The sequence below is a fragment of the Crocuta crocuta genome, unplaced genomic scaffold (assembly GCF_008692635.1).
Source record: "Crocuta crocuta isolate KB4526 unplaced genomic scaffold, BGI_CrCroc_1.0 scaffold116, whole genome shotgun sequence".
Taxonomy (NCBI): domain Eukaryota; kingdom Metazoa; phylum Chordata; class Mammalia; order Carnivora; family Hyaenidae; genus Crocuta; species Crocuta crocuta.
In genome coordinates, this window is record NW_027531562.1 from 3,113,573 (window position 1) to 3,139,367 (window position 25,795).

Sequence of the window (25,795 nt, forward strand, 5' to 3'; positions counted from 1 at the left end):
CTCCCCTCCTCATGTTGTCTCTCTCTCTCTCTCCTAGAAAATAAAAAAAAAAAAAAAAAAAAAGAAAAGAAAATGGCTGACAGTAAGCCTCATGCATTAAGGTAGTGGGTCTCAAATTTAAGAATGCATCAGAATCATCCAGAAGGCTTGTTAAAATACAGATTGCTGACCCTCAACCCAGAGTTCCTGGTTCAGTAGTCTGAGGTGGGCCCCACTGGTATTTTTAGTAAGTTCTCAGGTGATGTGTATGTTGCTGGTCCAGGAACCACACTTTGAGAACCATGGCACTGAGGCAATGAAGACAGCTGATTGTCCCGTGCAGAAGAAGTTTGCCAAACAATTCTGGTATTAGGAGATAGGCTGAAGATATAACTTCTTAACATGAGTTTTGCCCTTAGCAGGCCTTAGTGAACTCATTATTACCTATTATGAAGCAGATTTCACTCACTGCCTCAAGAAGAAGCAGCCGAGAAACAGTTTCTTCCAAATCCTTTTATTTAAAAGCAAAACGAAAGAAGCGCTCCTGGGTGGCTCAGTCAGTTAAGCATCCGACTTCAGCTCAGGTCAGGATCTCAGAGTTCATGAGTTCGAGCCCCACCTTGGGCTCTGTGCTGCCAGCTCAGAGCCTGAAGCCTGCTTTGGATTCTGTGTCTCCCTCTCTCTCTCTCTGCTCCTCCCCTGCTCATGCTCACTCTCTCTCTCTCTCTCTCTCTGTCAAAAATAAATAAACATTAAAAATATTTTTTAAGCAAAATGAAAAAATATAACCACTTTGAAAACTCAATTTGTGCCACTACTACCTCTCAAGAATGTCTAACCAAGGCTCAGGAAGGCCTATGGGAATAGAGTAAAACATCTTCATGGATTCTTTTTTTTTTAACATGTGCTCTTTTTTTAAAAAATGTTTATGTTGAGAGGGAGAGAGATAGAGAGAAAATATGAGGGGGCGGGAAGCAAAGAGAGAGGGAGAGAAAGAATCCCAAGCAGGCTCCACCGCTGTCAGCAGAGAGCCCACCTCGGGGCGTGATGTCAGAAACCATGAGATCATGACCTTAGCTGAAATCAAAGTCAGATGCTGAACCGACTGAGCCACCCAGATGCCCCAATAAATCCTTACACTTATAGTCAACTGATTCTTGACAAGGTTGCCAAGACAATTCGCTGTGGAGGGGTAGGGCGGGAAAGAACAGTCTTTTCAACCAATGGTGTTGGGAAAATTGGATATCCACATACAAAAGAATGAAGTTAGATCCCCTACTTCATACCATATACAAAAATTGCTCAAGCTTTTCCAATCCACCATCTGTGGCGGAACCACCACCAGGATGCAGATTTTCGTGAAAACCTTCACTCTTGAGGCTGAACCCTCAAATACAATAGAAAATGTGAAGGCCAAGATTCAGGATAAGGAAGGAATTCCTGGTCAGCAGAGACTGATCTTTGCTGGAAGTAAGTGGAAGATGGACATACTCTGACTACAATAGCAAAAGCAGTCCACTCTTCATCTTGTATTGAGACTTTGTGGTGGTGCTAAGAAAAGGAAGAAGTCTTAACACCACTTCCAAGAAGAATAAACATAAGAGAAAGAAGGTTAAACTGGCCTCCTGAAATACTATATGGTGGATGAGAACGGCAGAATCAGTTGCCTTTGTCAGGAGTGCCCTTCAGATGAATGTGGTCTGTCACTGTGAAAGCCATTATTGTGGCAAATATTGCCTGACCTATTGCTTCAACAAACACGAAGACAAGTAATTGTGTATGGGTTAATAAAAGACATGTGAGTAAATCTTCATGACTTTAGGGAACTGTGAGATCATGACTTAAGCTGAAATCAAGAGTCAGACAGAGGCTGAACCAACTGAGCCACCCAGGTGCTCTAAAGTCTTTTTAGACATGACACCAAAAACATAAGCAACAAAAGAAAAAGTAAATTAATTGAACTTCATCAAAATTAAAAACTATTGTAATTTAAAGAACACTATCAAGAAAGTGAAAACCACTGAAGGGGAGAAGATATTTTCAAATTATATCTGACAGGTAATTGTATTAAGTTAGTTCAATCAAATAGATTTGGTTTTTTATTCAATCAATTCACTCAACAAGATTTATGTTCAGAATATAGAAAGAATTCTTACAACTCAACAATAAAAAGACAAATAGTACAACTGAAAAATGGGCAAAAGATTTGAACAGATATTTCTCCAAAGATCTACAAATGGCCAATAAACACATGAAAAATGGCTCAATATTTGTTGTCCAGTAGTGAAATGCAAATCAAAACCACCAACGATTGGCCTCTATACCACTTCATACCTACTAGGATGACTATAAACAAAAAGATAATAAGTTTTGGTAAGAACATGGAGAAATTAAAACCCTCAACCACTATTAAGGAGAATTTAAATCATGTGGCCACTTTGAAAAACAGTTTGGCCTCTAAATGTTAAACATGGAGTTACCACATCACCTAGCAACGCCACTCCTAGGTAGACTTCAACTATGACGCCACACAAAAATATTTACACAAATGTTCAAAGCTGCATTGTTATGAACCATAGTATGAACAAAGCCAAAAAGTATCAATATCCCACATGTACATCAACAAATGAGTGGATAAACAATATGTGGTATATCCATATAGCAGAATGTTAATTGGCAATAAAAAGGAAAGAAGTACTGATACCTGCTACAACACAGATGAATCTTGAAAACATTATGCTAAGTAAGAAAAGCCAGTCACAAAAGACCACATATGGTACAATTCTATTTACATAAAATGTCTAGAGTGGCAAATCTGTAGGGAAAGAAAGCGGACGGGTGATTACCTGGGGTCTGGAGCAGGTGGACGGGGATCACTGGGAGAGAAAAGCTAATAGGTGTGGTGTTTGTTTGGGGTTGGAAATATTCTAAAATTGACCATGTGATGGTTGCATAACTTGTGTAAATACTAAAGCCTATACACTTTATTTTATGTAGTTAATTAATTTATTTGTTTTTTTAAGATTTTATTTTTAAGTAATGTCTGCATTCAACCTGGGACTCGAATTAACAACCTCGAGATCAAGTCGCACGCTCTACCTACTAAGCCAGCCCGGGGCCCCCAAAAGCCTATACACTTTAAATGGGTGAGTTTTGGGGTATGTAAATTATACTTCAACATAGCTGGGGGTTTGTTTCATTTTTTAAAAAAGGGGGCTTTTGGAAGGGAATTCCTGTATTCCTTTTTTTTTTTTTTTTTTTATTTTTTTTTTTTTTTTTGGAGAGGAANCCCCGGAACTCCTGTATTCCTAAAGGGGACTTGGTTTTGACCATCAAAGCAAGGGTTTGGATAGAAATGATTCCTAAACTAAAAAGGGTCCTGAGGGAAAAGGAAGAACCTTTTCTGAGGGAAAGCAGAAGAAAAATAAGAGATGGAGAAGAAGTTAAATAGCACAATTTCTTAATTAAAAGAAAGACATAAGAGGTTCTTAATCTTGTAGAACTAATTCTTTATAAAGATCTAAGGCACACATAAGTTTGTAACACTTTGATGAGCCAGAAGGAAGGGTAAAGAAAATGTGGCATCATTTGAGTTTTAACTTTTGCACATTGAAGTTCTATATTAACACATGTTCTTGATATAGACCTATTTCTGGGAAGTTGGGCTGAAGACAAGAATCATTTTTTTTTTTTTTAGTTTTTAGACTTACCACCCGGCTGAAGTACTCATCTAAAACTTCCACAAAGTTGTGGATGAATTCATAAATTGCCATCTCGTTCTAAAATAAAAAAGAAAGGGTACAATTCGTTTTAGTACAGCCCATGTGGAAATCGGACACTGACAAGTATTTAGAATGGTTCTATGAGTCACCTGTTGGAAAGACACTTATCAGTAGGGGACATATCAAAAATCTTAACCTCTAAGATTTTAGGTCCATAATGAACTTAGCTGGACTGAAACCAGACAGAGTCTAATGTTTAGGGTTTTGAGCACTACTCCCTGCCTTCATCATCAACTGGCTGAAGCAATTTTTCAGGTTCTTCATGCCACCACTTTTCCATTTGTGAAGATGGGGAAACTAACTCAAGGTTTCGTTCACACATAAAAAGTAATCAACTGAGATTTAAAAGTATTTTAGATCTTTTCTTTTTTAATGTTTTATTTATTTCTGAGAGACAGAGAGAAACAGCATGAGCAGGGGAGGGTCAGAGAGAGAGGGAGATACAGAATCTGAAGCAGGCTCCAGGCTCTGGGCTGGCCGTCATCACAGAGCCCGATGCAGGGCTCGAACCCACAAACCCATGTGATCATGACCTGAGCCGAAGTTGGACGCTTAACCAACTGAGCCACCCAGGCGCCCCAAAAGTATTTTAGATCGTAAACACTTTTTCAAGGACTCAATAGCCATAGGTTCTGTTGATCTGGGACTAACATTTCTGGAATGATGAAGTAAATCTGAGGAAATTCAATCACAACACAGTCATATGTATCATTTGCTCTGGCTTCTGGTACATCAGCCTATATTTAATGCCACAACTGACTGGCCTCTACACCTGTCTAAGCTGCCCCAGTGTGCCACACAGAACAAGGGCAGGACACTGGTATTGCTTAGCGTTGAGGAAAGCATTCTGTGGCTTTGTGCTTCCCCACAAGCTACTCATCTAATCCAAGAAAAATCCTAGGTATTTCTTTTCCACACAGTTTTCCCTAGCCTTGACAGAAACCAAGATCCTTCAAGAGTCAAGATAATTCTTAGGTAGGCAAGTAAGGAGGAAAATGTCAATTTACGGAGGAATAAAAATCAGACTATTATTCCTAGTTTTCTTGCATTTTCCATAGGCTCCTCTCGTGTCTTACCTCAGTGTCATTAACTCCAACCACAATGAAGAGAGCTGCATACTGTCGATATATCAGCTTAAAATCCTTAAATTCAATGAAAGAGCACTAGAAAAAACACAATTAGATATTCAGTGCTTTAGTTAACAAGTATTTCTTTTTTTAAAAACTTTTTTAAACATTTATTCATTTTTGAGAGATAGAGTCAGAGTGCAAGCAGGGGAGGGGCAGGGAGAGAAAGGGATACACAGACTCCGAAGCAGGCTCCAGGCTTTGAGCTGTCAGCACAGGGCCTGATGTGGGCCTTGAACCCACAAACTGCGAGATCATGACCTGAGTGGAAGTTGGATGCTCAACTGACTGAGCCACCCAGGTGCCCCGACAACAAGTATTTCTTCAAAATAGCATGCATAATTTCTAGGTTCTGATTTCAGTATCGGGTCAACACATTCCTAGAAATATACAATTTTAAAATGTTAAACCATCTTTGTTGGTTGCCTCCTCACAATATTCAGGGGACTATGGAAGCATCTCTAACGGGAGGCAGAGAAGGGGTCCAGAAAAAAGGGCTCTGAGCATCCACGTGGGTTCCCCCATACGCCTTCTTATTCCTTTGCTTTGCTCTGTGTGGGAATCAGCAGGCAAAGGTACCAAACTGCCTCTGACATGAAAACAAGCCAACATGACAAAGAAGATTTACTTCTTTCCATCTCTTCTAGGCTCTTTTAGAAACAATCAGAGATTTAGTTTTGTCCTATTTAATAGCCAATAAACAGCCAAATATACACAGCCATACACACATGGAAAAAAATCTTCATTTCTTTCTCATAGACTCAGGAAAAGAATCAATGTTGACTCTTTTATAAATTATTTAAGGTTTTGGTTTTTGTGGGGCAGATGCTAGATAAAATATCCCATTGTAAACATTGCTTCCTATTAGTTAATAACTAGGTTACTACCACTAACTTGTGGATAAAACAACTCTCTCCCCATTCATCTCTCTCCTACAGCCATTGTACAAAGGGTGTTGGGAAGGCACTGGGTAGACAGGAATTGGACAGCAGGCCAATGGCACAGTGTTGCCCTTTCTTTGGAATTTTGGGTGTGCTTGACCAAATGTGACTGAGTGTGAACTGTATGGCTTTTTGCACTGGCATAATTGCTCTTGGTGCCCAAATGCACCTGAAGATGAAACAGTAAGGTTTAATTGTGAAATTTCTTCCATGGGAAAGCCATTTGACAATCTATAAAATGGAGGGATTAGAGGCGCTTATGTAAAATTAGGATAGGGGCACCTGGGTGACTCAGTCGGTTGAGTGTTGAATTCAACTCAGGTCATGATCTCAGGGTTGTGGGATCCAGCCCCATGTCAGGCTCTGCACTGAGCATGGAGCCTGCTTAAGATTCTCTCTCTCTCTCTCTCTCTCTCTCCCTCCCTCCCTCCCTCCTTCTCTTTCAAATTAAAAAAAATGAAATAAAATTATGATAAAAGTAAGAAGTACAGGACCATTCTGCAGCTTTTGGTTCACTGTAGAGCCAGTGTGATTTCTGCTCAGTTGGATCTTTCAAGGAAATACATCATATTTAAAAGAAGTGAAGAACATTTTTTAAAGCCTCTCAGGAGTTTCTGACATTCAAAAAAAAAAAAGAAAGAAAGAAAGAAAGAAAGAAAGAAAGAGGACCGAAGTACCTTTGTGGATAAAATAAAAACTAAGCTGAGATTGTGTTACTTCAGTGCCTAATTATACCAAAGCCCAGGGGGTTCCTTTTAAAACCTAAAATAACTTAGAATGCTTCAAAAATGTATAACAGTGTATTCATTCCAAAGCATGTATTTCAAAGGGTAAGCTATCAATGAAAATGGTCCCTAAAACTGTGCAGTGCCTGCATTTTGCAGAAAGATTCAACAGGAATGCTTATGGAGTTTATTTATCTTTACTTAAAGTATGTGGCTATTAACATGGTCCTTTAATAGTTTCTGTTTCCTTTAGACAACTACATGAGGTGGCATGTGCCATGCCAGGCCAAAGTGGTAATTCAAAGAGGTCTCTGAGATGTTGAGACTGGAAAATCAATTTAGAAGCCAAGGGAAACACAGTTCCAACATATAACTTCTGAGCACAGATGTACCTTAATATTTTAAGACTTAGCAATGGTTCCCACAGGCAGCCTTTCTACATATGCTGTGAAATGGAGAAGTGGCAAAATTAACTGGCGATTTAAACATGCTTTCTGATTTTGCTGCACTTTGTTCAGTGATTTCCAGTGGGACTCAAAGTTTAGGACCTGGATTCAGTAATTCTCCAATTAAACCTCTTGGTAAAAACGGATTCAGTTTATAAAATTCCTATTTGTTATTATTTTCATGATTTTATTTAACCTCAATTTTGACAGAACAGATAAATTTGTTGTTTTCTATTAATTTTTAACTTCTATTAATTTTTACCCTATGTAATAACACAAGACAAGTTCAAATCAAATTTGTTGTTTTATTTTTTTAATGTTTACTCATTTTTTTTTGAGAGAGAGAGACCAAATCTGAAGCAGGTTCCAGGCTCTGAGCTGTCAGCACAGAGCCCGACGAAGGGCTTGAACTCACGAATCACGAGATCATGACTTGAGCTGAAATTCGACACTTAATTGACTGAGCCACCCAGGCGCCCCAAATTTGTTTTGTTTTTAAATCACTAGTTCTAGCATTATGTTCATGTCAAGTTTACAAAAATGATAAGCAGAAAAAAAAGTACACTCCATGTGGGAATCATATTTATTATCCTCTGGCACAAAGTGGGTCTTGAGTGCTCACCTCTCCACCAGTCATCTGACCTCCGTCTCTTGGCTTAAAGAAAGCCACCTGCTTAGAGGCACTCCTGAGACTTGTAACTAAATTCATACAAGCAAAAAAAGAAGGTATGTCTATTAGCTGGAATAAATTTGAGCTGCCACTTCTACAGTGCATTGAGACAAGTATGCTGGCCTCAATAAGAACTCAAGACGTTTCCTGGTTTTCCTCGTTTGTATTTTCCGGAAAGGGATATGAAGAGAGCTATGCTTCAGTCTTCATGTCACTTCATTTGTTATTTTCCCTGATTACTGTGGAAAGAATGCCGTTCAAAGAAAACGATGGCCCTTGAGACTCAGTAATAACAGATCTGCCACTGACAACTGGAACACAGAGATAAGAGAATCAGAAGCTTACTTGCTCATTGGATCGGGAGAGACAGCTCTTTATGACTTCCGTTTCCAGAAGTGTTCGCTTATTAGTCTCCACATGTTCATAGTATTTACAAAGTCGGGTCTGCCCTTGTTTGTTCACCATAAGGAAAAATTTTATCATTTTTCCTGGCTGGTATTTTTCCAGAGAGTTCAAAAGTTTTTGTCGGAGCGTATCTGAAACTAGAACCTGAGGGATGAAAGAACAACGAAAAGGTGAGATCAGTCCTCAAAGAATAGTATTAAATGTGTTCTCAGGATGAACCAGAAGTAAATAAAAATGGGATCTAGTAATACTGGTCTTTATTCCTATGAATTAAGTGAGGTTTCAATAAATAACTAAACATATATTTCATTAGTTATCTTCCAAAGCATTTTTGAGTCTCCACAGTCTTTCTACTCATATTTGTTCATTTGATTCATCTTTTTTTTTTTTTTGGCACCAATTATGTGTCAAGTACCAAGAGAATACCAAGAGGAAGAAATGGTGATTTTTTTCTTTTTTTTCATGCAATGTTTAGAACATTAAACATTTTTCTTAAATGTTTATTTACTTTTGAGAGAGAGAGAGAAAGAGAGAGAGCACAAGCAGGGGAGGGGCAGAGAGAGAAGGAGACACAGAATCTGCAGCAGGCTCCAGGCTCTAAGTTGTCAGCACTGAGCCTGACACAGGGCTTGAACTCACAGGGCATGAGATCATGACCTGAGCTAGAGTTGGACACTCAACTGACTAAGCCACCAGATGCCCTCCTCCTCTTTTAAAATTTTTTAAATGTCTGTTTACTTTTGAGAGAGAGAGACAGAGACAGAGCATGAGTGGAGGAGGGACAGAGAGAGAATAGAACATTTTATTAAAGTACAAAATTGTTGGAATTATGTGAAATAGAAAATCACAGTAAGTACTTATAGAAACATTGATAACATCGCTCAAGTTGTACACATGTAAAAATGCAGAAAGGTCTTAAAAAGTTTAGAAGATGAAAATTATGCAGATTTCCCAAAATGGAAATAACTGCTCACTGCTGAGTATGACACGGATATAAGCTCTTCTGAGTGAATGTCATCCCCTGCTTTTCTATAATTCAGTGCTGCCTAGAAATTTGTTCTTTGGGAGATTCAGACTTGGAGCCATCCTGAAAGTTGGGACAGTCACATAACTTACGGTCTAATTTTCTCCATCCTACTGACTATGTTGAAGTTATACAGACACAGCCAGGGTATTTTGCTTCAGCCTCTGCTGATATTCAAAAGGATATGAAGAATTTGAGCAATTCCTCATTGCTTAAGCAAAAATTCAGCACATAAAAGGCAGTGTAGGTGGGAGGTATTTGTACTAGAAATATAAAGGTCTATCTGATGGAAAATTAAGAAGTAGTGATTTCTGATCTTCTGATTTTTACCCCTAGCAAAGGTGCCAGATAGGTAAACAAGTAATAGCAGTGCCAGGAGACGAGTTGTGACCGGGACAGGTATACTTCTATGGTACACAGAAGGGAGGGATAGGAACAGCATGGGAGAGTTGGAAATTGCTTCCCAGGGAAGGGGCATTTAAGCAAGATCTTGAAGAATGATCCAGAGGGAGAGACTGTGGAGCAGAGAAAACAGGGGTAGCTCTGGCAAGTTCACTGCAGATGTAGTTCAGGGGGCAAGCATAATGTTTGCAGGAAATTGAGCTGCTCACATAAAATAAAATTGGCTTTAGAAGTCACACTAAGGAATGTGAACTTTATTTTATGGACAGTGGAGACAAGATCTAGAGTAAACTTTTCTTTCCTCAGTGTTGGAAGCCAAAGTAGTAATCGCTACCATTTGCCAAAGACCCCCTACAAGACTCTCTAACAAGTCCTACATAAGGTCCTATATCGAGTAATTTACATATTTTATTTAATTCTCACAATTCTCTGAGGGAGGTACTTGTGTTATCCCCATTCTAAGGCCAAACAAATTGAAGTTTAGGGATATTAGGACACCCACAGTATCTAGATTACTTTGGGTCAGAAATGAGGTACAGCTCTGAGGCCACGTGCATGCACAGATCCCTGACACCCACTAAATCATCCTTATCACTCAAGGGTTCATGGCTGCAGTTTTATTTCTAACTCAGGTGTATTGAATCTCATGCTTATTCCTCATATACTTACTCTGGATTTTTAAATGATCAGTGCAAAAGAGCACAGTATTGACAATGGCCAGTGCTTCCTTCTTTCTTTCTCTTTCTTTCTTTTTAATTTTTTTTAATGTTTATTTATTCTGAGAGAGAGACCTAGCAGAGTGCAAGCAGAGAAAGGGCAGAATGAGAGGGAGACAGAGGATCTAAGGCAGGCTCCAGGCTCTGAATTGTCAGCACAGAACCTGACACGAGTCTTGAACCTAAGAACCATGAGATCATGACCTGAGCTGAAGTCAAACACTTAGCCAGCTGAGCCACCCAGTTGCCCCTGGCAAGAGCTTCTTTGATCATGAGTATCAGAGCTACTTCACTGACTCACCTGCCAGTATCGTATTCACATTTTGTAGTATCTATAAAAATTCAGTGCAAAAGACCAAGGTTAATAATAGTCCTTAAATGAACTTGTAAAATTTGGAATAATTCTACAGAGAAAGTTGCAACAGATTATGGGATAATTCTTGGACTAAGTTTTGTGTTATTTTTTGCCCTCCCAGTTCAGCTCTTATTTCCTAAACCCTATCGGACAGGTGGTTATCTCACAACAATTCCAAACATTAAGAGCTAGAAAAAGCCAGGCCCAGTCTAGCAAAGCCTGGGCTACTGTGTTCATTCAGGGTTCATTCAGAATAGGATGTTATCTAGACCAGCCCAGCCGGGGACATGGCAGCTGTGCCAGGGGGGAGGCCTGTGGTCATTCACTCCCTTTTCCAGGAAGATAAGCTCACTACTGTAGGTGGGATTGCAACATAGTCTGTTTAGTCATCTGGTATTAAGGGCTGCTTTCTTCTCACAAATTACTGCCAGTAAATTGTGGCTGGTGACTAGTAAATTAAGTTATCGCCCATTCTTTTAGTCCCTTTTAGCAAAGTTATTTTAAAACAATCTTCGAGGGTGCCTGGGTGGCTCAGCCGGTTAAGTGTCCCACTTTGGCTCAGGTCCTGATCTCACAATTCATGGATTCAGTCCTGTGTCAGGCTCGGTGCTGACAGCTCAGAGCCTGGAGCCTACTTTGGATTCTGTGTCTCCTTCTCTTTCTGCCCCTTCCCTGCTCACACTCTGTCTCTCTCTCAAAAATAAATAAACATTTTAAAAAATTAAAAGAATCTTCACAAAAGTTAGAAGTTACAGTCCTATACTCTGGATTCTAACTGCTGGGTAGAAGAAAAAAAAATATTGTCTCAAAGGTACTCATGGTCAGACCTTTGCCTTTAAATGCCCTGGTTGCATTAAGTGGTAAAATGAGATGTAAAATGATCGCATTGAGACGATACACCAAGAGATCAAATTGATTTCCACCTTAACAAGCACAGCATTCCTTCCCACTGACTTCAAGAGCAAGGATGGCAAACAAGGGCATGTTGAATTGACACTCATTACGATGGAAATTTTGAAAATAGTAGCTGAAGGCATCTAAAGACTCAAATACATCATCTTTTTTTTTTTTCCTGCATGCTCATAAACAATTACACAATTTATAACTGTAGGATTACACAGTGGTAATAAAGTGGCCAAACAAAACTGGAAACTCTATTATAAAATACACAATGCTGAAATATACAATGTGGAGACTCAGAGACAAGTACATGTTTGAGAACAGAAGAGAATGCTTTAAGCACCTATCCTGGTTACTAATCATCAGGGAGGAGGGAAGTCAAGTAATTATGAAACTCAGGGAGGGCAATAAGGAAAGAATATGCTTAGACAAGTGCTGGGAGTGGCTAGAGAGCAGGTATGAACTTCCTTTGTTTAAAAAACTGCCTTCAGCAACACACGAGGCTGGGGAAGATGTTTTGATTACCAGAAGTTAGGGGATTTCATATCCAAGAGTTTGTGTGAATCAAGGACAGATGAAGAAGGGAAATTTCATTGGGGAAAGCATTACACAAAGGGTGTTAGGATGTCTAAAGGCCAAGATGAGGGAGGCTGGTAGAGTCTCTGTAGAATATGAGCAGATCAATGTCCCAAGACCCCATAGGATGTAAACTTTAATGACTACAGAAAAGACAGACTGGGAAGACTGAAACGCATACTGAATTGGGCATCATTTTCATATTTCGTGGTGGTGTATTCTTGGAGTTACAACCGGAAGAGTCTTTACAGACTGCCCTATCCAAAGATGACAAATAGATTTCAACTTGAGTGCCAACTGTGACTAACTGTATTAGCTGGTTTGAGCACCTTGTTGGGAAGGATTCTGGAACTGTTCAGGTTCAAAGATGCCTTGAATGGTTAGTAATGTCCGTTGTGGGGTAGGGAGCAGGGTGTGGCAACATATGTACCTTATACCTGTCTTCCCTGACGTGCACTCCCTTCATTTTGCAGATGGGAAAACTGATAATATGAGATGTAGAGTGAAGTCCTGAATTCAGGTCTCCTGACTTATAATGCTCTCTTTATCATATTTCCTCTTTGCCTCATTCAGTGTATTAGCGTCATTAGGGTTCATTTAAGCTAAATAAACATTAACTTCAGGTAGCTCTGGGAACAATCAAGTCAATATTCTCTAATACTGCTGCACAATTAAGTTGGAAAATACCAAACTATTACAATGCATGAAATGGTAGAGTATGAAGTTTCTAGGAATCAAAGAGGTATTTAATGATGGCTAATACCCTTGCTAGCTCTAGATTATTATAAAACACACACATATATAATATTAGACAAAAACAATCTTGGCCCCGTAAAAGTGACTGAAATCAAATCCTCCAAGATAAGAAGCAAATTTATACCAGGAAAACATAAAGTCCTCATAGAGCCTACTAGTAAAAAAGCATGAATTGGGGCTTTACAGTTAGTTTTGTGATCCTGGGCAAGTTACTTAATCTTTTAGTACTCAGTCCATGGTACACTGGGAATAATAATAATAGTACTTAACTTTCTGGGTTGTGAGGATAAGAGGAGTTTGTGTGTGTGTGTGTGTGTGTGTGTGTGTGTATTTTTAAACATTAACATTTTGTTTTATTTTTACATTTTATTAATTTAGTTTGAGAGAGAGAGAGAGAAACTGAGTAAGTGAATGGGAGAGGGGCAGAGGAAGAGAGAGAATCCCAAGCAGGCTCCTTGCCCAGCATGGAGCCCACTACCCTGGAATCATGACCAGAACCAAAATCAAGAGCTGGACACTTAACCGACTAAGCCGCTCAGGTGCCCCAGTATATGTAATATTCTTAAAACAGTGTTTGCCAGTTAAGTGCTATATAAGTGTTGGCAAATGTTATTATGATAATATATCACCTTTTTTCTTCAGTGAAGCCTTTCTACTTATCCCAGTCCCCGCTTTCTTTCTTTTTTTTAAAAAGTATATTCATTTATTTTGAGAGAGAGAGAGAGAGAGAGATTGTGTATGCGATAGTGAGCACAGGGAAGGGACAGAGAGAGAATCCCAAGCAGGATCCCTACTATTGATGGGGAGCCTGATGCAGGGCCTGAACCCACAAACCTGTGAGATCATGACTGAGCCTAGATCAAGAGTCACGTGTTTAATTTTTTTATATCTTTATTTTGAAAGAGAGACAGCGAGCAGGGGAGGGTCAGAGAGAGAGGGAGACACAGAATCTGAAGCAGGCTCCAGGCTCCGAGCTGTCAGCACAGAGACGGACGCAGGGCTCAAACCCATGGTCTGTGAGCTCATGACTTGAGCCAAAGTTGGACGCTTAACCAACTGAGCCACCCAGGAGCCCCAAGAGTCAGATGTTTAACCAACTGAGCCACCCAGGTGTCCCTCAGTCCCCTCTTTCTAACCAAAAGAGCTGGCTATCCTCTCTTTGAACCCATTACTATATCTTACAAAACTTGTCATCCTGTATAATCATTATTTGATTACACACAGAGCTGCCCTACAAGACCAGTGATTTTCACTTTTTTATTGTGACAGTAAGAGCTGTATCTTACATTGTGACCCGGCATATGGGTACACATATATCTGATGCAGATATATATGAAGTTCACCAAACAGTACCTACCCATACTATATGTATTGTACTCTATGATTTCTATGACATTTTATAAGAAATATAGTTTTGAGGTATTTGGGTTACAAAGATATATAGATTTTTCAAAACTTACCAAATGTACATTAAAGATTCATGAATTTGGGAGTGCCTAAGTGGCTCAGTTGGTTAAGCCCCTGACTTCAGCTCAGGTCATGCTTGCTGTTCCTGGGTTCGAGCCCTGCCTGGGGCTCTGTGTTTATAGCTCAGAGCCTAAAGCCTGCTTTGGATTCTGCGTCTCCCTCTTTCTCTGCCTTTCCCCCTCTTGTGATCTGTCTCTCACTCTCTCAAAACTGAATAAACAGGGGCGCCTGGGTGGCTCAGTCAGTTAAGTGTCTGACTTCGGCTCAGGTCATGAACTCACAGTTCATGGGTTCAAACCCCACGTCGGGCTCTGTGCTGACAGCTAGCTCAGAGCCTGGAGCCTGCTTCAGATTCTGTGTCTCCCTCTCTCTCTCTGACCCTCCCCTGCTCACACTGTCTCTCTCTCTCAGAAGTAAATAAAACATTAAAAAAAAAGAAAACAGAAACAAAAAATGAATAAACATTACAAAAATTCATGCATTTATTATATATACATTTTACATAAAAAGAAACTCTCTAGTTAATGATACTTGTGTATTTGGGAGAAGTATATTGATATCTATAGTTTACTTTGAAATGCACCAAAATAACTAAGATAAATTAGTGATAGATAGATAGATGGCCAGATATATGCTAACATAAGTATAGTTAAAATACTAATGGTAGAATTATGGTGGTGAACATATACAAATTCACTGTGGAATTCTTTCAACTTTGTTCTGTATTTGAAAACTGCTACAATAAAATGTTGAGGAGAAATGCTAGTTGTGGCCCACTGATTTTTTTTAAATTCATAGACTTATTTAGAGCAGTTTTAGATTCATAGAAAGAATTACAAAGACAGTACACAGAGTACCCATATACCCCACATCCAGTTTCCCTTATTAACATCTTATGTTACAATTAATGAATATCAATACAGTACATTACTATTAACTGAAGTCTATACTTTATTCACAGTTCCTTACTTATGCCCCTCTTCTGTTCCAGGACCCTATCTAGGATACCACATTATATTTAATCTTCATGTCTCCTTAGAATTCTCTTGGTTCTGACAGTTTTTCATTTTTTTGATGACCTTGACAGTTTTTAAAAATACTGGTCAAACATGAAACGATGCTCAGCATCCCTCCTCATCAGGGAAATACAAATCAAAACCACACTGAGATACCACCTCACGCCAGTCAGAGGGGCTAANGTCAAGTATTTTATAGAATGTCCTTCTATTGGGATTTGTTTGACGTTTTACTCATGATTAGACTGTGGTTATGGGTTTTGGGGAGGAAGACCATAGAGGTAAAGTGATATTTTCATCACAGCAAGTGAAAGGCATATACTATCAACATGATCTATCACTGTTGATATTGACCTTGGTCACCCAGTAGAAGAAGTTTTTCTCAGGCTTCTCTACTATAACTTTATTCCCTCCTTTCCAAACTGTACTCTTTGGAGGGAAGTCATTATATATAGCCTAAATTTAAGGAGTGGAAAGTTATGTCCCATCTCTTTGAGGGAGAAATATCTATGTAAATTATTTGGAATTCTACTGCACAAGAGATCTCTCTATTGCACCCCTTTATTTATTTATTTACTTAATCACTTATTTGTATCAGTAGAAACTCATGGATATTTTATTTTATACTTTGGGTTATAAATTAATACGACCTACTGATTTTTAATTTCAGAAGCCACTACATACCTATGGCCCAGTTTGAAAAACACTAAACTAGAACATGAACTTGTAGGTAGGTTCCATCTTTTATTTCAGATCTTTGCACAGTGCCTAGTATATAGAGAATATCCAATAAATGTTTGTTGAATGAATGAAATAATAATCACGTAAGTATTCAAAAAAAGCAGGCATATCCTGGTACCCCAATTTCTGCCCCAAAGCCTGTCAATTTTCTCAAAGATAAAACCAATGTTTTTACCTTTGGTGTATATCTTTCTAGAGTTTCTATATATTTACATGTAAATATGCATGCAAGTATGGCAACTTTATTTTTTAAACCTAAGTATAAGCAAAGTATATCAAGAGGCTCGCCTAGTGTTTATTCTCTCCTGGTTCCTTTAAATGAACCAGCTCCTGATGCAAAGCCCTGGCTGGATCCTATAAAAAGTCACTAAAGAGATATGTTTTGGAATTTATCAGGAGCACCTCCTGTTGAATCATTCTAGCTCAGGCTTTCCTGGGTCTCTGTCCTCCTGGATCCAGTGCCTTGGCTCCCATTCTTTCTCTGGCCTTAGTTCTTAATGACCTGGTTTGAAGTCCTGCAATCTTCCAGGACTTGACCTTTGGTATTTGCCCTCTGGCTGCAGCCCCTGAAGCCTTTAGCACCCAGCCCTTGCTCTGTCAACTGGGAGTAAAAGCTACCATACAGAGTGGTGGTGAAAGATTAAATGAGGAAGATAATATAATTCTTGTAAACATTTAATACACTGACTTCTTTCATTTCCTCTCTTATTGTGTATTAAACTAGAAAGAAAATGCTGATAAGATTAAAAGGAAACAGATAGGTGTCTGTATCCATTATTAACGTTCCCTTATATTGTTACACATTTTCTACAGTGTAACCTGATAGAATTTAACCAAAAAAAAAAAATCATGAAAATGATTCTACCTTTTAACTCTAGCATTTCAGTCTTGAGAATCTATCCTAAGGTATAATTTAAAATCCATATGCATGAAAATAGTTATAGCAACATTATTTATAATACTGAAAAATGAAACAAGCTCAGATACTACAAACTGAGAACCAAGTATTTTTTAAAACTTTAAGTTTTTATTTACTTCTGAGAGAGAGAGACAGCATTAGTGGGGGAGGGGCAGAGAGAGAGGGACACACAGAATCTGAAGCAGGCTCCAGGCTCAGAGCAGTCAGCACAAAGCCCGACGCAGGGCTTGAACTCACTAACCCTGAGATCATGACCTGAGCCAAAATCAGACACTTAACTGACTGAGCCACCCAGGTGCCCCAAGAACCAAGTATTAAATGAACATCAACTTGATGTATTTTAACTATTAAAATAAATATGCAGACTTTGCAGAAAAATCAGAACATGAAATTCTATATCCACATGGATTATCATTATGTAGAAGTAAGATCTGAATAAAGACTATAGAGACTAGACAGATGGGGCACCTGGGTGGCTCAGTTGGTTAAGCATCCCACTCTTGATTTTGGCTCAGGTGATGATCTCACAGTTTGTGAGTTCAAGCCTCATATTGGGCTCTGCACTGACAATGTGGAGCCTGCTTGGGATTCCTTCTCTCTTTCTGTCCCTCCTGTGCTCATGCTCTCTCTCTCTCAAAAAAAGAAAAAAAAGATTATAGAGACTAGATAGAAATCATACAAAAATAAGAAATAACACAAACAAAAAAAAGAATAGACAGATGAATCTTAGAAACATTATGTTAAATGAAAGAAGCCAGTCACAAGGAAAATATATTATATGATTCCATTTATATGAAATGTCCAGAATGGGAAAGTCTCTAAAGATAGTAAGTAGATTAAGGGTTGCCAGGGGATGTGGGTTTGGGATGGGAGGTCTAAGAGGCAGAGGGGTTGTGATGGTTGCACAAATGGGAGTATATAAAAACCATTGAATTTTACACTTTATTTTTTTTAAATTTTTTAATGTTTTATTTATTTCTAGGAGAGAGAGAGAGAGACAGCATGAGCAGGGGAGGGTCAGAGAGAGAGGGAGTCACAGACTCTGAAACAGGCTCCAGGCTCTGAGCTAGCAGTCAGCACAGAGCCCGACAAGGGGCTCAAACCCATGAACCACGAGATCATGACCTAAGCGAAAGTCAGATGCTTCACCAACTAAGCCACCCAGGCGCCCCTTACACTTTATTTTTTTTAAGTTTATTTATTTTGAGAGAGAGCGAGCAAGAGAGCATGAGTGTGCGGGAGAGGTGGAGAGAGAGAGGGAAAGAGAGAGAATCCCAAACAGGCTCCACACAGTCAGTGAGGGGCTCAACCCAGGGCTTGACCCCAGGAAGTGGGAGATCATGATCTGAGTCAAAATCAAGAGTTGAATGTTCAATTGATTGGGCCACCCAAGCACCCCTGAATTGTATACTTTAAAAGGGTGAATTTGGGGTGCCTGGGTGGCTCAGTCTGCTAAGCCTCTGACTTCGGCTCAGGTCATGATCTCACGTTCATGGGTTCGAGCCCTGCATCGGGCTCTGTGCTGACAGCTCGGAGCCTGGAGCCTGTGTCTCCCTCTCTCTCTGCCCGTCCCCCTCTCATGCTCTGTCTTTCTCTGTCTCAAAAATAAATTAAAAAATTTAAAAAAATATAAAAGGGTGCATTGTATTGTATGTGAATTATATCTCATAAAGCCTGTTAAAAGAGATAGACCAGACAATCTGGAAGAGGGGGAACAATTTGGATAACAAATAACAGTATTAGATTATTACACAAAGTATAAAATAAGTATATATGAGTACATACTGATAAATATATGATTGAATAAATAAACAGAACAGAAGAATACCAAGTACACATTTTTCCTTGCTATCTGAAAGTAGAATGTTCCTGGGAAACCTTTACTAAGCCAAAACGGTGGTAAAGCAAAGAAGCAATTACTGTTAATTTATATGGGAAAAATTTTGAGCATTCCCAGACACAAAAAAGTTACCTCTTTTAGGTTTTTCTGATGCCTAAGGGATGTAAAAAATAAATCAAGGTAAAGCACAGATACTGAACAACACAGTTCAAAGCTCTGGTGGCTTGATGCTAGCACGTGGAATGTAGCTGCCAGTGAAGAAGCTGATCAGGCCACTCTCGCTGCTTGAGGTGTGTGCTGCCTCTGTGACTACTCACTGCAACACAAATGCTCAATGCTCTTTTTGCTTTTCACCTTTTTCCATAAATGGGAAATCCTCTTTGGATTTCCTTCAGTTCACAAAAACAGGTACTAATATAGGTCTTTCATAAGAGCGAGGTCTTAATAATAGAAGGAGATATCTGTATATATGTTGATACTCTCTCCTCCAGGAAGTGGGGCTTAATTTCTCCCATCTAATGGAGTGTGAGCTGGACTTTGTGACTCACTTCCAAAGGACAGCATATGGAAATGGAAAATGGTAACCTCACAGTAGAGAAACCTGGCACACACCACCTTAACCAAGTGATGAAGGCTAACATCATCAGGGATGTCATGTCCCCCTGATATGAGGTGATGAGAAAAGTGCTTCCTTTCTGGTATTCGTCCCCAAACCCACAACCCCATTCTAATCATGTGAAAATACATTAGACAAAACCGAATTAAAGCATATTCTGAAAAATATCTGACCTGTATATCCCCAAACTGTCAAGATCAGGAAAAACAAGGGAAATGTGAGAAACTGCCACAAATTAGAGCAGATTGAGATAATGGTGACCACACACAATGTGGTATCCTGGAACAGAAGAAGGACATTAATAAAAAACTGGTGAGGGGCATCTGCCTGGCTCATTCAGAAAAGCATGCAACTCTTGATCTTGGGCAAGATGACAACACACCACAGTGAGCATAGAGATTACTTAAGAATAAGTAAACATATAAACAAACAAACTTTAAAAGTTAGTAATAATACTACCCATGTTGGTTTTTTAGATTTGATAAATATACCAAAGTAATATGAAATGACAACATTAGAGGAGATGGGTCTGGTATTCAGAAATTCTCTATACCATCTTTGCAACTCTTTTAAATCTAAAGTTATTCCAAATAAAAAGTTTGCTTTTTATTTTTTTTATTTTTTTAAAAATATTTTTATTTATTTCTAGGAGAGAGAGAGAGAGAGAGTGTGAGCAGGGGAGGCTCAGAGAGAGAGGGAGACACAGACTCTGAAATAGGCTCCAGGCTCTGAGCTGGCAGTCAGCACAGAGCCCGATGAGGGGCTCGAACCCATGAACCGCAAGATCATGACCTNCTCCAGGCTCTGAGCGGGCAGTCAGCACAGAGCCCGATGAGGGGCTCGAACCCATGAACCGCAAGATCATGACCTAAGCGAAAGTCGGATGCTTAACCGACTAAGCCACCCAGGCGCCCCAAAAGTTTGCTTTTTAGAAAGCAGAGGGGTGGGGTGCCTGGGTGGCTCAGTCAGGTAAGCATCTGACTTCAGCGCAGGTCATAATCTCACGGTTTGAGGGTCAGAGCCCCGCATTGGGCTTGTGCTGACAGCTCAGAGCCTGGAGTCTGCTTTAGATTCTGTGTCTCCCTCTCTCTCTGCCTCTCCCCCACATGCACTCTGCCTCTCTCTCTCAAAAATACATAAACATTACAAAAATTTTTTAAAAATAAAGAAGGAGAGGGGTGCCTGGGTGACTCAGTCAGCTGAGCTGCCAAGTCTTGATTGCAACTCAGGTAATGATCCTAGGGTCATGAGACTGAGCCCTGCATTGGGCTCTGTGGTAAGCTAGGCATGGAGCCTGCTTATGATTATCTTTCTTTGTTTTTCTTTCTCTCTCTTTCCCTTTTCTCCTCTCCTTTGCATGTGCTCTCTCTCTAAAAGAAAATTAAGTTTTAAAAAATTTTGGGGGGCACTTGGGTGCTTCAGTTGAGCATTCAACTTCAGCATAGGTCATGATCTCACAGTTGGTGAGTTCGAGCCCTATGTCGGGCTCTGTGCTGACAGCTCGGAGCCTAGAGCCTGCTTCAGATTCTGTGTCTCTCCCTCTCTCTGCTTCTTCCCATCTCACCCTCTGACTCTCTCTCTCTCTCAAAAATAAACATTAAAAGACAGGGGGGCCTGGTTGGCTCAGTTGGAAGAGAATGTGACTCTTGATCTTGGCGTCGTGTATTAGAATGAAGAGGGTTTGTTGGTGTGTCTAGGTGTATAAGTCTATGTCATATTGGCTATATTAATTATATTTGCTTATATTGCTTAAATACCTCAATTTTTATCAGTATATTCAAGATATTTAGGTATGAGGTTTATTTTTATTAACAGTCTCAACAATTACACTTCAAGCTTTCCTATTTTCTTTTATCTAAGAGGCATACTAATTTTAATAGTTGAGGGTGTGTGTGTGTGTGTGTGTGTGTGTGTGTGTGTGTGTGTGTCAATGTGTATATTCTATAAATGGCTTAGTCTGCTTTTTGGTCAAGCTCTGTTTTGACCTGGTTAACCTCTGAACTCCCAGTAATTCTTCTACCACACATCACCATTTGGGAACTTTCCTTCTTTTCCCCTAGTTCAGGGTTCAGAAAAGTTTTTTTCTGTAAAGGGCCAGGTAGTATTTTAGGCTCTGAGGGTCATATGGTCTCCTTCTCAAGTAGTCACTCTGCTACTGCAGAATGAAAGCAGCCCGTCCGATATAAATAATATGTAAAGAAATGGGTGTAGCTGAGTTCCAAGAAAACTTTATTTATAAAAGCAGTCAGCAACTGGATGTGGTCTGCTGACTGTAGTCTGTTCTGTTATAGACCAGTGCTTATCAAATTTAATGAGCACACAAATCACCTAGGGAGCTTGTTAAAATATAGACTCTGATTTAGTAGGTCTAGAGCAGGAATCATACATGGAGTGGCAAAGCATAGAAGACTCATTACAGTACACACCTACAAGGTCATGAAGTTCACCTTTCTCAGTATCTAGTCAGACCAAATAACATGGACTGAGTGCTTACCAGGTACAAGACAGCAAAGAACAGAGGAAACAGAAACACAGATATGATGATAATTTCTTTAATTTGGTCATAGAAATTAAACCGTAGAATGCTAGATAAGGGTGAAAGCTTTTTTTTTTTTTAATGAAGTTTATTTATTTTGTGAGAAGGACAGTGTGAGCACGGGAGGGGTGAGAGAGAGATATAGAGAGAATCCCAAAAAGGTTCTGTGCTGCCAGCGGGGCTCGAACTCATGAAACCGTGAGATCATGACCTGAGCTGAAACCAAGAGTTGGACACTTAACCGACTGAGCCACCCATGCACTCCGAGGGGCTAAGCTGTCTTGACACGTCACCCCATATGTCCTCAGTTTCATTCAGGTGATCTGCCTAGCTGGTCTCATCCCTCGTAGCTTCAGCTGGTCTCTCTCAAAGTTGTGGATATATTGGAATATAACCACATTTCCAGGAAGCAGACAACCAATCTTTTGTCAAGAATTCACTAGTAGCTGACTAGGACACCTGGGTGGCTTAGTCAGTTAAGCATCCTACTCTTGATTTTGGCTCAGGTCATGATATTATGGTTCATGAGATGGAGTTCCATGCTGGGCTCTGCGCTGATAGTGCAGAACCTGCTTGGGATTCTCTCTCTCTCACTCTCTCTCCGCTCCTCTTCCACTCCTCTCTCTCTCAAAATAAATAAATATTAAAAAAAAGAATTTACTAGTAGTCGACTAGAATATTTAATTTAACCTAAAAAAATTACAACAGTGCATCTAGTCCTTTACATTGCAACACACAAAATCAACTCAAAATAGATTAGACCTAAATATAAGAGGTAAAACTATAAAACTTTTAAAAGAAATAGATTTGAGACCAAAAGAAAAATCTGTAATAGAAAAAATTTGATAAATTTGATTTTTTTTAAGTTTATTTATTTTGAGACAGAGAGAGAGAGAGAGAGAATCAGCGTGGAGCTCAATCTCACAAACCATGAGATCATGATCTGACCCAAAATCAAGAGTTGGATGCTTAACGGACTGAGCCATCCAGCCCCTGATAATCTGGATTTTATTATACTAGGGAACTTGCACTTCAAAAGACACCATTTAGAAAATGCAAAGTCACAGACTGGGTGAGAAATTACCTGCAAATCATATAACTGATAAAGGACTTGTATTTAGATGAAAGACTCTTTAATAGGAAGACAAGCAACACAAATGAGAAAAAATGGACTATTTGAAAGTACAGGTGAACAAAGAGGATGTGCGAATTGCTAATAAGTACATGAAAAAATGTTTGACATCATTAATCCTTAGGAAAATTCAGATTGAAACCGCAACAAGATAGCACTTCACACCTATCTGAGTGGCTCTAGTCAGAAAGGGAGAAAATAATGAGGTGCTGGCCAGGATGTAGAGGCACTGGAACCCCAGTGCAGTGCTGATGGGAAAGTAAATGTTATTGTCACTTTGGAAAACAATTTGATAATTTCTTAAAAATTACAACACAAATCTACCATATTATGTAGCCATTCTACTTTTAAGTATAAGCCAACGAGAAATGAAACCATGTCCACAAAAGACCTGCATGTGAATGTTCGTAGAAGCATTATTTGTAATAGCCAAAAAATAGAAACAACTCAAATGTCCACCAGCTAATGAATGAACAAAATGTGGTATGGAAAACCATACCAGCAATGGAAAACTACCCAGCAATAAAAGGGAACAGTATACTTCTTCGACATGCTACTAAATGGATGAACCTTGAAAACATTAAGTGAAAGAAGCAAGATACAAAATACTATCTACTGTATGATTCCATTAATCTGAAACGTCCAGCAAAGGCAAATTTATACAGATAGAAAGCACAGTAGTAGTCAATTAGGGCCAGAAGAGGTTTAGAGGAAAATGGGGATGGGGTTTCTTTTGGGGATGATGAAGATCTTCTAATACAGTATTTACCTGCATGATAATATTTGCACAACTTTGTGAATTTACTAAAAATCCCTGTACATGTGCATTATATAAAGTTCAAAGCTACTATGCAATAATAAGCAGAGAAGGAAGTAATTATACCAAAATGCATTTTGCTTAAATCTGAATGGTAGTAACAGGGGCAAATTTTATTCTCTATCTTTACTTTGCCTTATTTCCCAAGTTTTAAGATATGTGTTGCTTTCTGTGTCATACACAAAAAGTCTGTTTAGGAACACTGAGCTGCGTCACATAATTTCTGAAATTATCCAACTGGAAAATAAATGTTTACTCAAAAATAATGAAGCTATTGTTTCATTTATTGTGACATTTCTAAATGCCTTATTTCTTTAAAACATGTACTGTTTTTCAAAGTTGACATGTTGACAGCATCTAATCAGTATGGACTAAACACTGGCAACGTGGAAATACAAACTACTAGATTCTACTTGCCACATCATATCGATTCACTCCACAGGCCTCAAAGTTATCTAGTTGTTTTGGAATGTCTCCATCTTTAAACAAGAGGCAATACTGGTTAGTAGCAGATTTTCATCTAATTTAGATCACCTCCTTCAGAGTCTGTAATATGTTATATATTCTTTCTTTATACACTAAAACAGTTTGTTTCTTTGGTACATATTTAACTAGAATTCTTCAGTGATTCAGTTTTCTCATCTGTCATCTGAGAATAATGACAGCTGCCTCACAGAGTTACTGTGAGAATGAAATGAGAGGAAGGAAATGTACAGCACTCAACAGAGCCCCCCTTTCCCTTCCTTCCTCCTCCTCCCTAGTGTAGGTTAAATATTCTTCCCAATAGATTCTTGCTACTGCAGTTCTAAGACTACCGAAATTTGACTTCAGGAAACCTGTCCCCCACTCTGCCTTTCTCTCTATCCATTCCCCACCTCCCATCTCTCTCTCTCTCTCTCTCTCTAAATCTCTTTTTTATGATCCAGAATACATGTTCTGTAGTTTCACTGGAGACTTTTCCTTTCTGTTAAATTCCTGGGTCAGTCAAGAAATATTTCAACCACATTTGAGTAATTTGGCATTTAACACATTTACACATGTGCTGCTTTTAAAATTTCATTTTAGGGGCGCCTGGGTGGTTCAGTTCGTTAACTGTCCAACTCTTGATTTTGGCTCAAGTCATGATCTCACAGTTCTTGGGATAGAACCCTGCATTGGGCTCTGCACTTATGGCATGGAGCCTCCTTGGGATTCTCTTTTCTTTCTCTCTCTCTCTCTCTCTGTGCCCTCCTCCCACCCCTATGCCCCAATTGTGTTCTTTCTCTCTCTTAAATAAACACTAAAAAAATAAATAGTACTTGGATTTAAAACAGTTAAAACACTTTAAAATGTTAAATTTTGGGGCATCTGTCTGGCTCAGTTAGTACAGCATGCAACTCTTGATCTTGGGATTGTAAAGTTTGAGCCACATGTTGGGTATACAGATTACTTAAAAATAAAATCTTAGGGGCGTCCAGTGCCTCAGATGATTAAGCATCCAACTGTTGATTTCAACTCAGGTCATGATCTCATGGTTTGTGAGATGGAGCCCCGAGTCGGACTCTCACGATGAAAGCAGAGCTTGCCTTGGATTCTGTCTGTCTGTCTGTCTGTCTCTGCCCCTACCCCATTCACTCTTGCTCTCTCTCTTTCAAAATACATAAATATATATTTTTAATGTTTATTTATATTAGAGAGAGAGAAATAGAGCACAAGCAGGGAAGGGGCAGAGAAAGGGAGACACAGACTCTGAAGCAGGTTCCAGGCTCCAAGTTGTCAGCACCGAGTCCCATGCAGGACTTGAACTCACAAGCTAGGAGATTATGACCTGAGCTGAAGTTAGACCCTTAACCGACTAAGCCACCCAGGTGCCCCAATAAATAAATATTTTAAAACATTAATAATAAATAAATAAAACCTTAAAATGA

At 39.2% G+C, this 25,795-nt stretch overlaps 1 protein-coding gene and 1 pseudogene across 1 annotated transcript in view; one reads left to right on the plus strand and one right to left on the minus strand.

Moving 5' to 3' along the window:
* Positions 1-25,795, minus strand: part of AP4S1 (adaptor related protein complex 4 subunit sigma 1) — a 51,481-nt gene that overhangs the window by 13,074 nt on the left and 12,612 nt on the right. Inside the window, exons 2-4 of the mRNA XM_077772728.1 lie at positions 8,016-8,219; positions 4,838-4,924; positions 3,690-3,758 (exon numbers count right to left, since the gene is read on the minus strand). Coding sequence (XP_077628854.1) covers positions 3,690-3,758; positions 4,838-4,924; positions 8,016-8,153 — 294 coding nt within the window. The 5' untranslated portion in view covers positions 8,154-8,219. The remainder of the gene's footprint in view (positions 1-3,689; positions 3,759-4,837; positions 4,925-8,015; positions 8,220-25,795) is intronic.
* Positions 1,326-1,752, plus strand: LOC144238825 (ubiquitin-ribosomal protein eS31 fusion protein pseudogene; annotated as a pseudogene).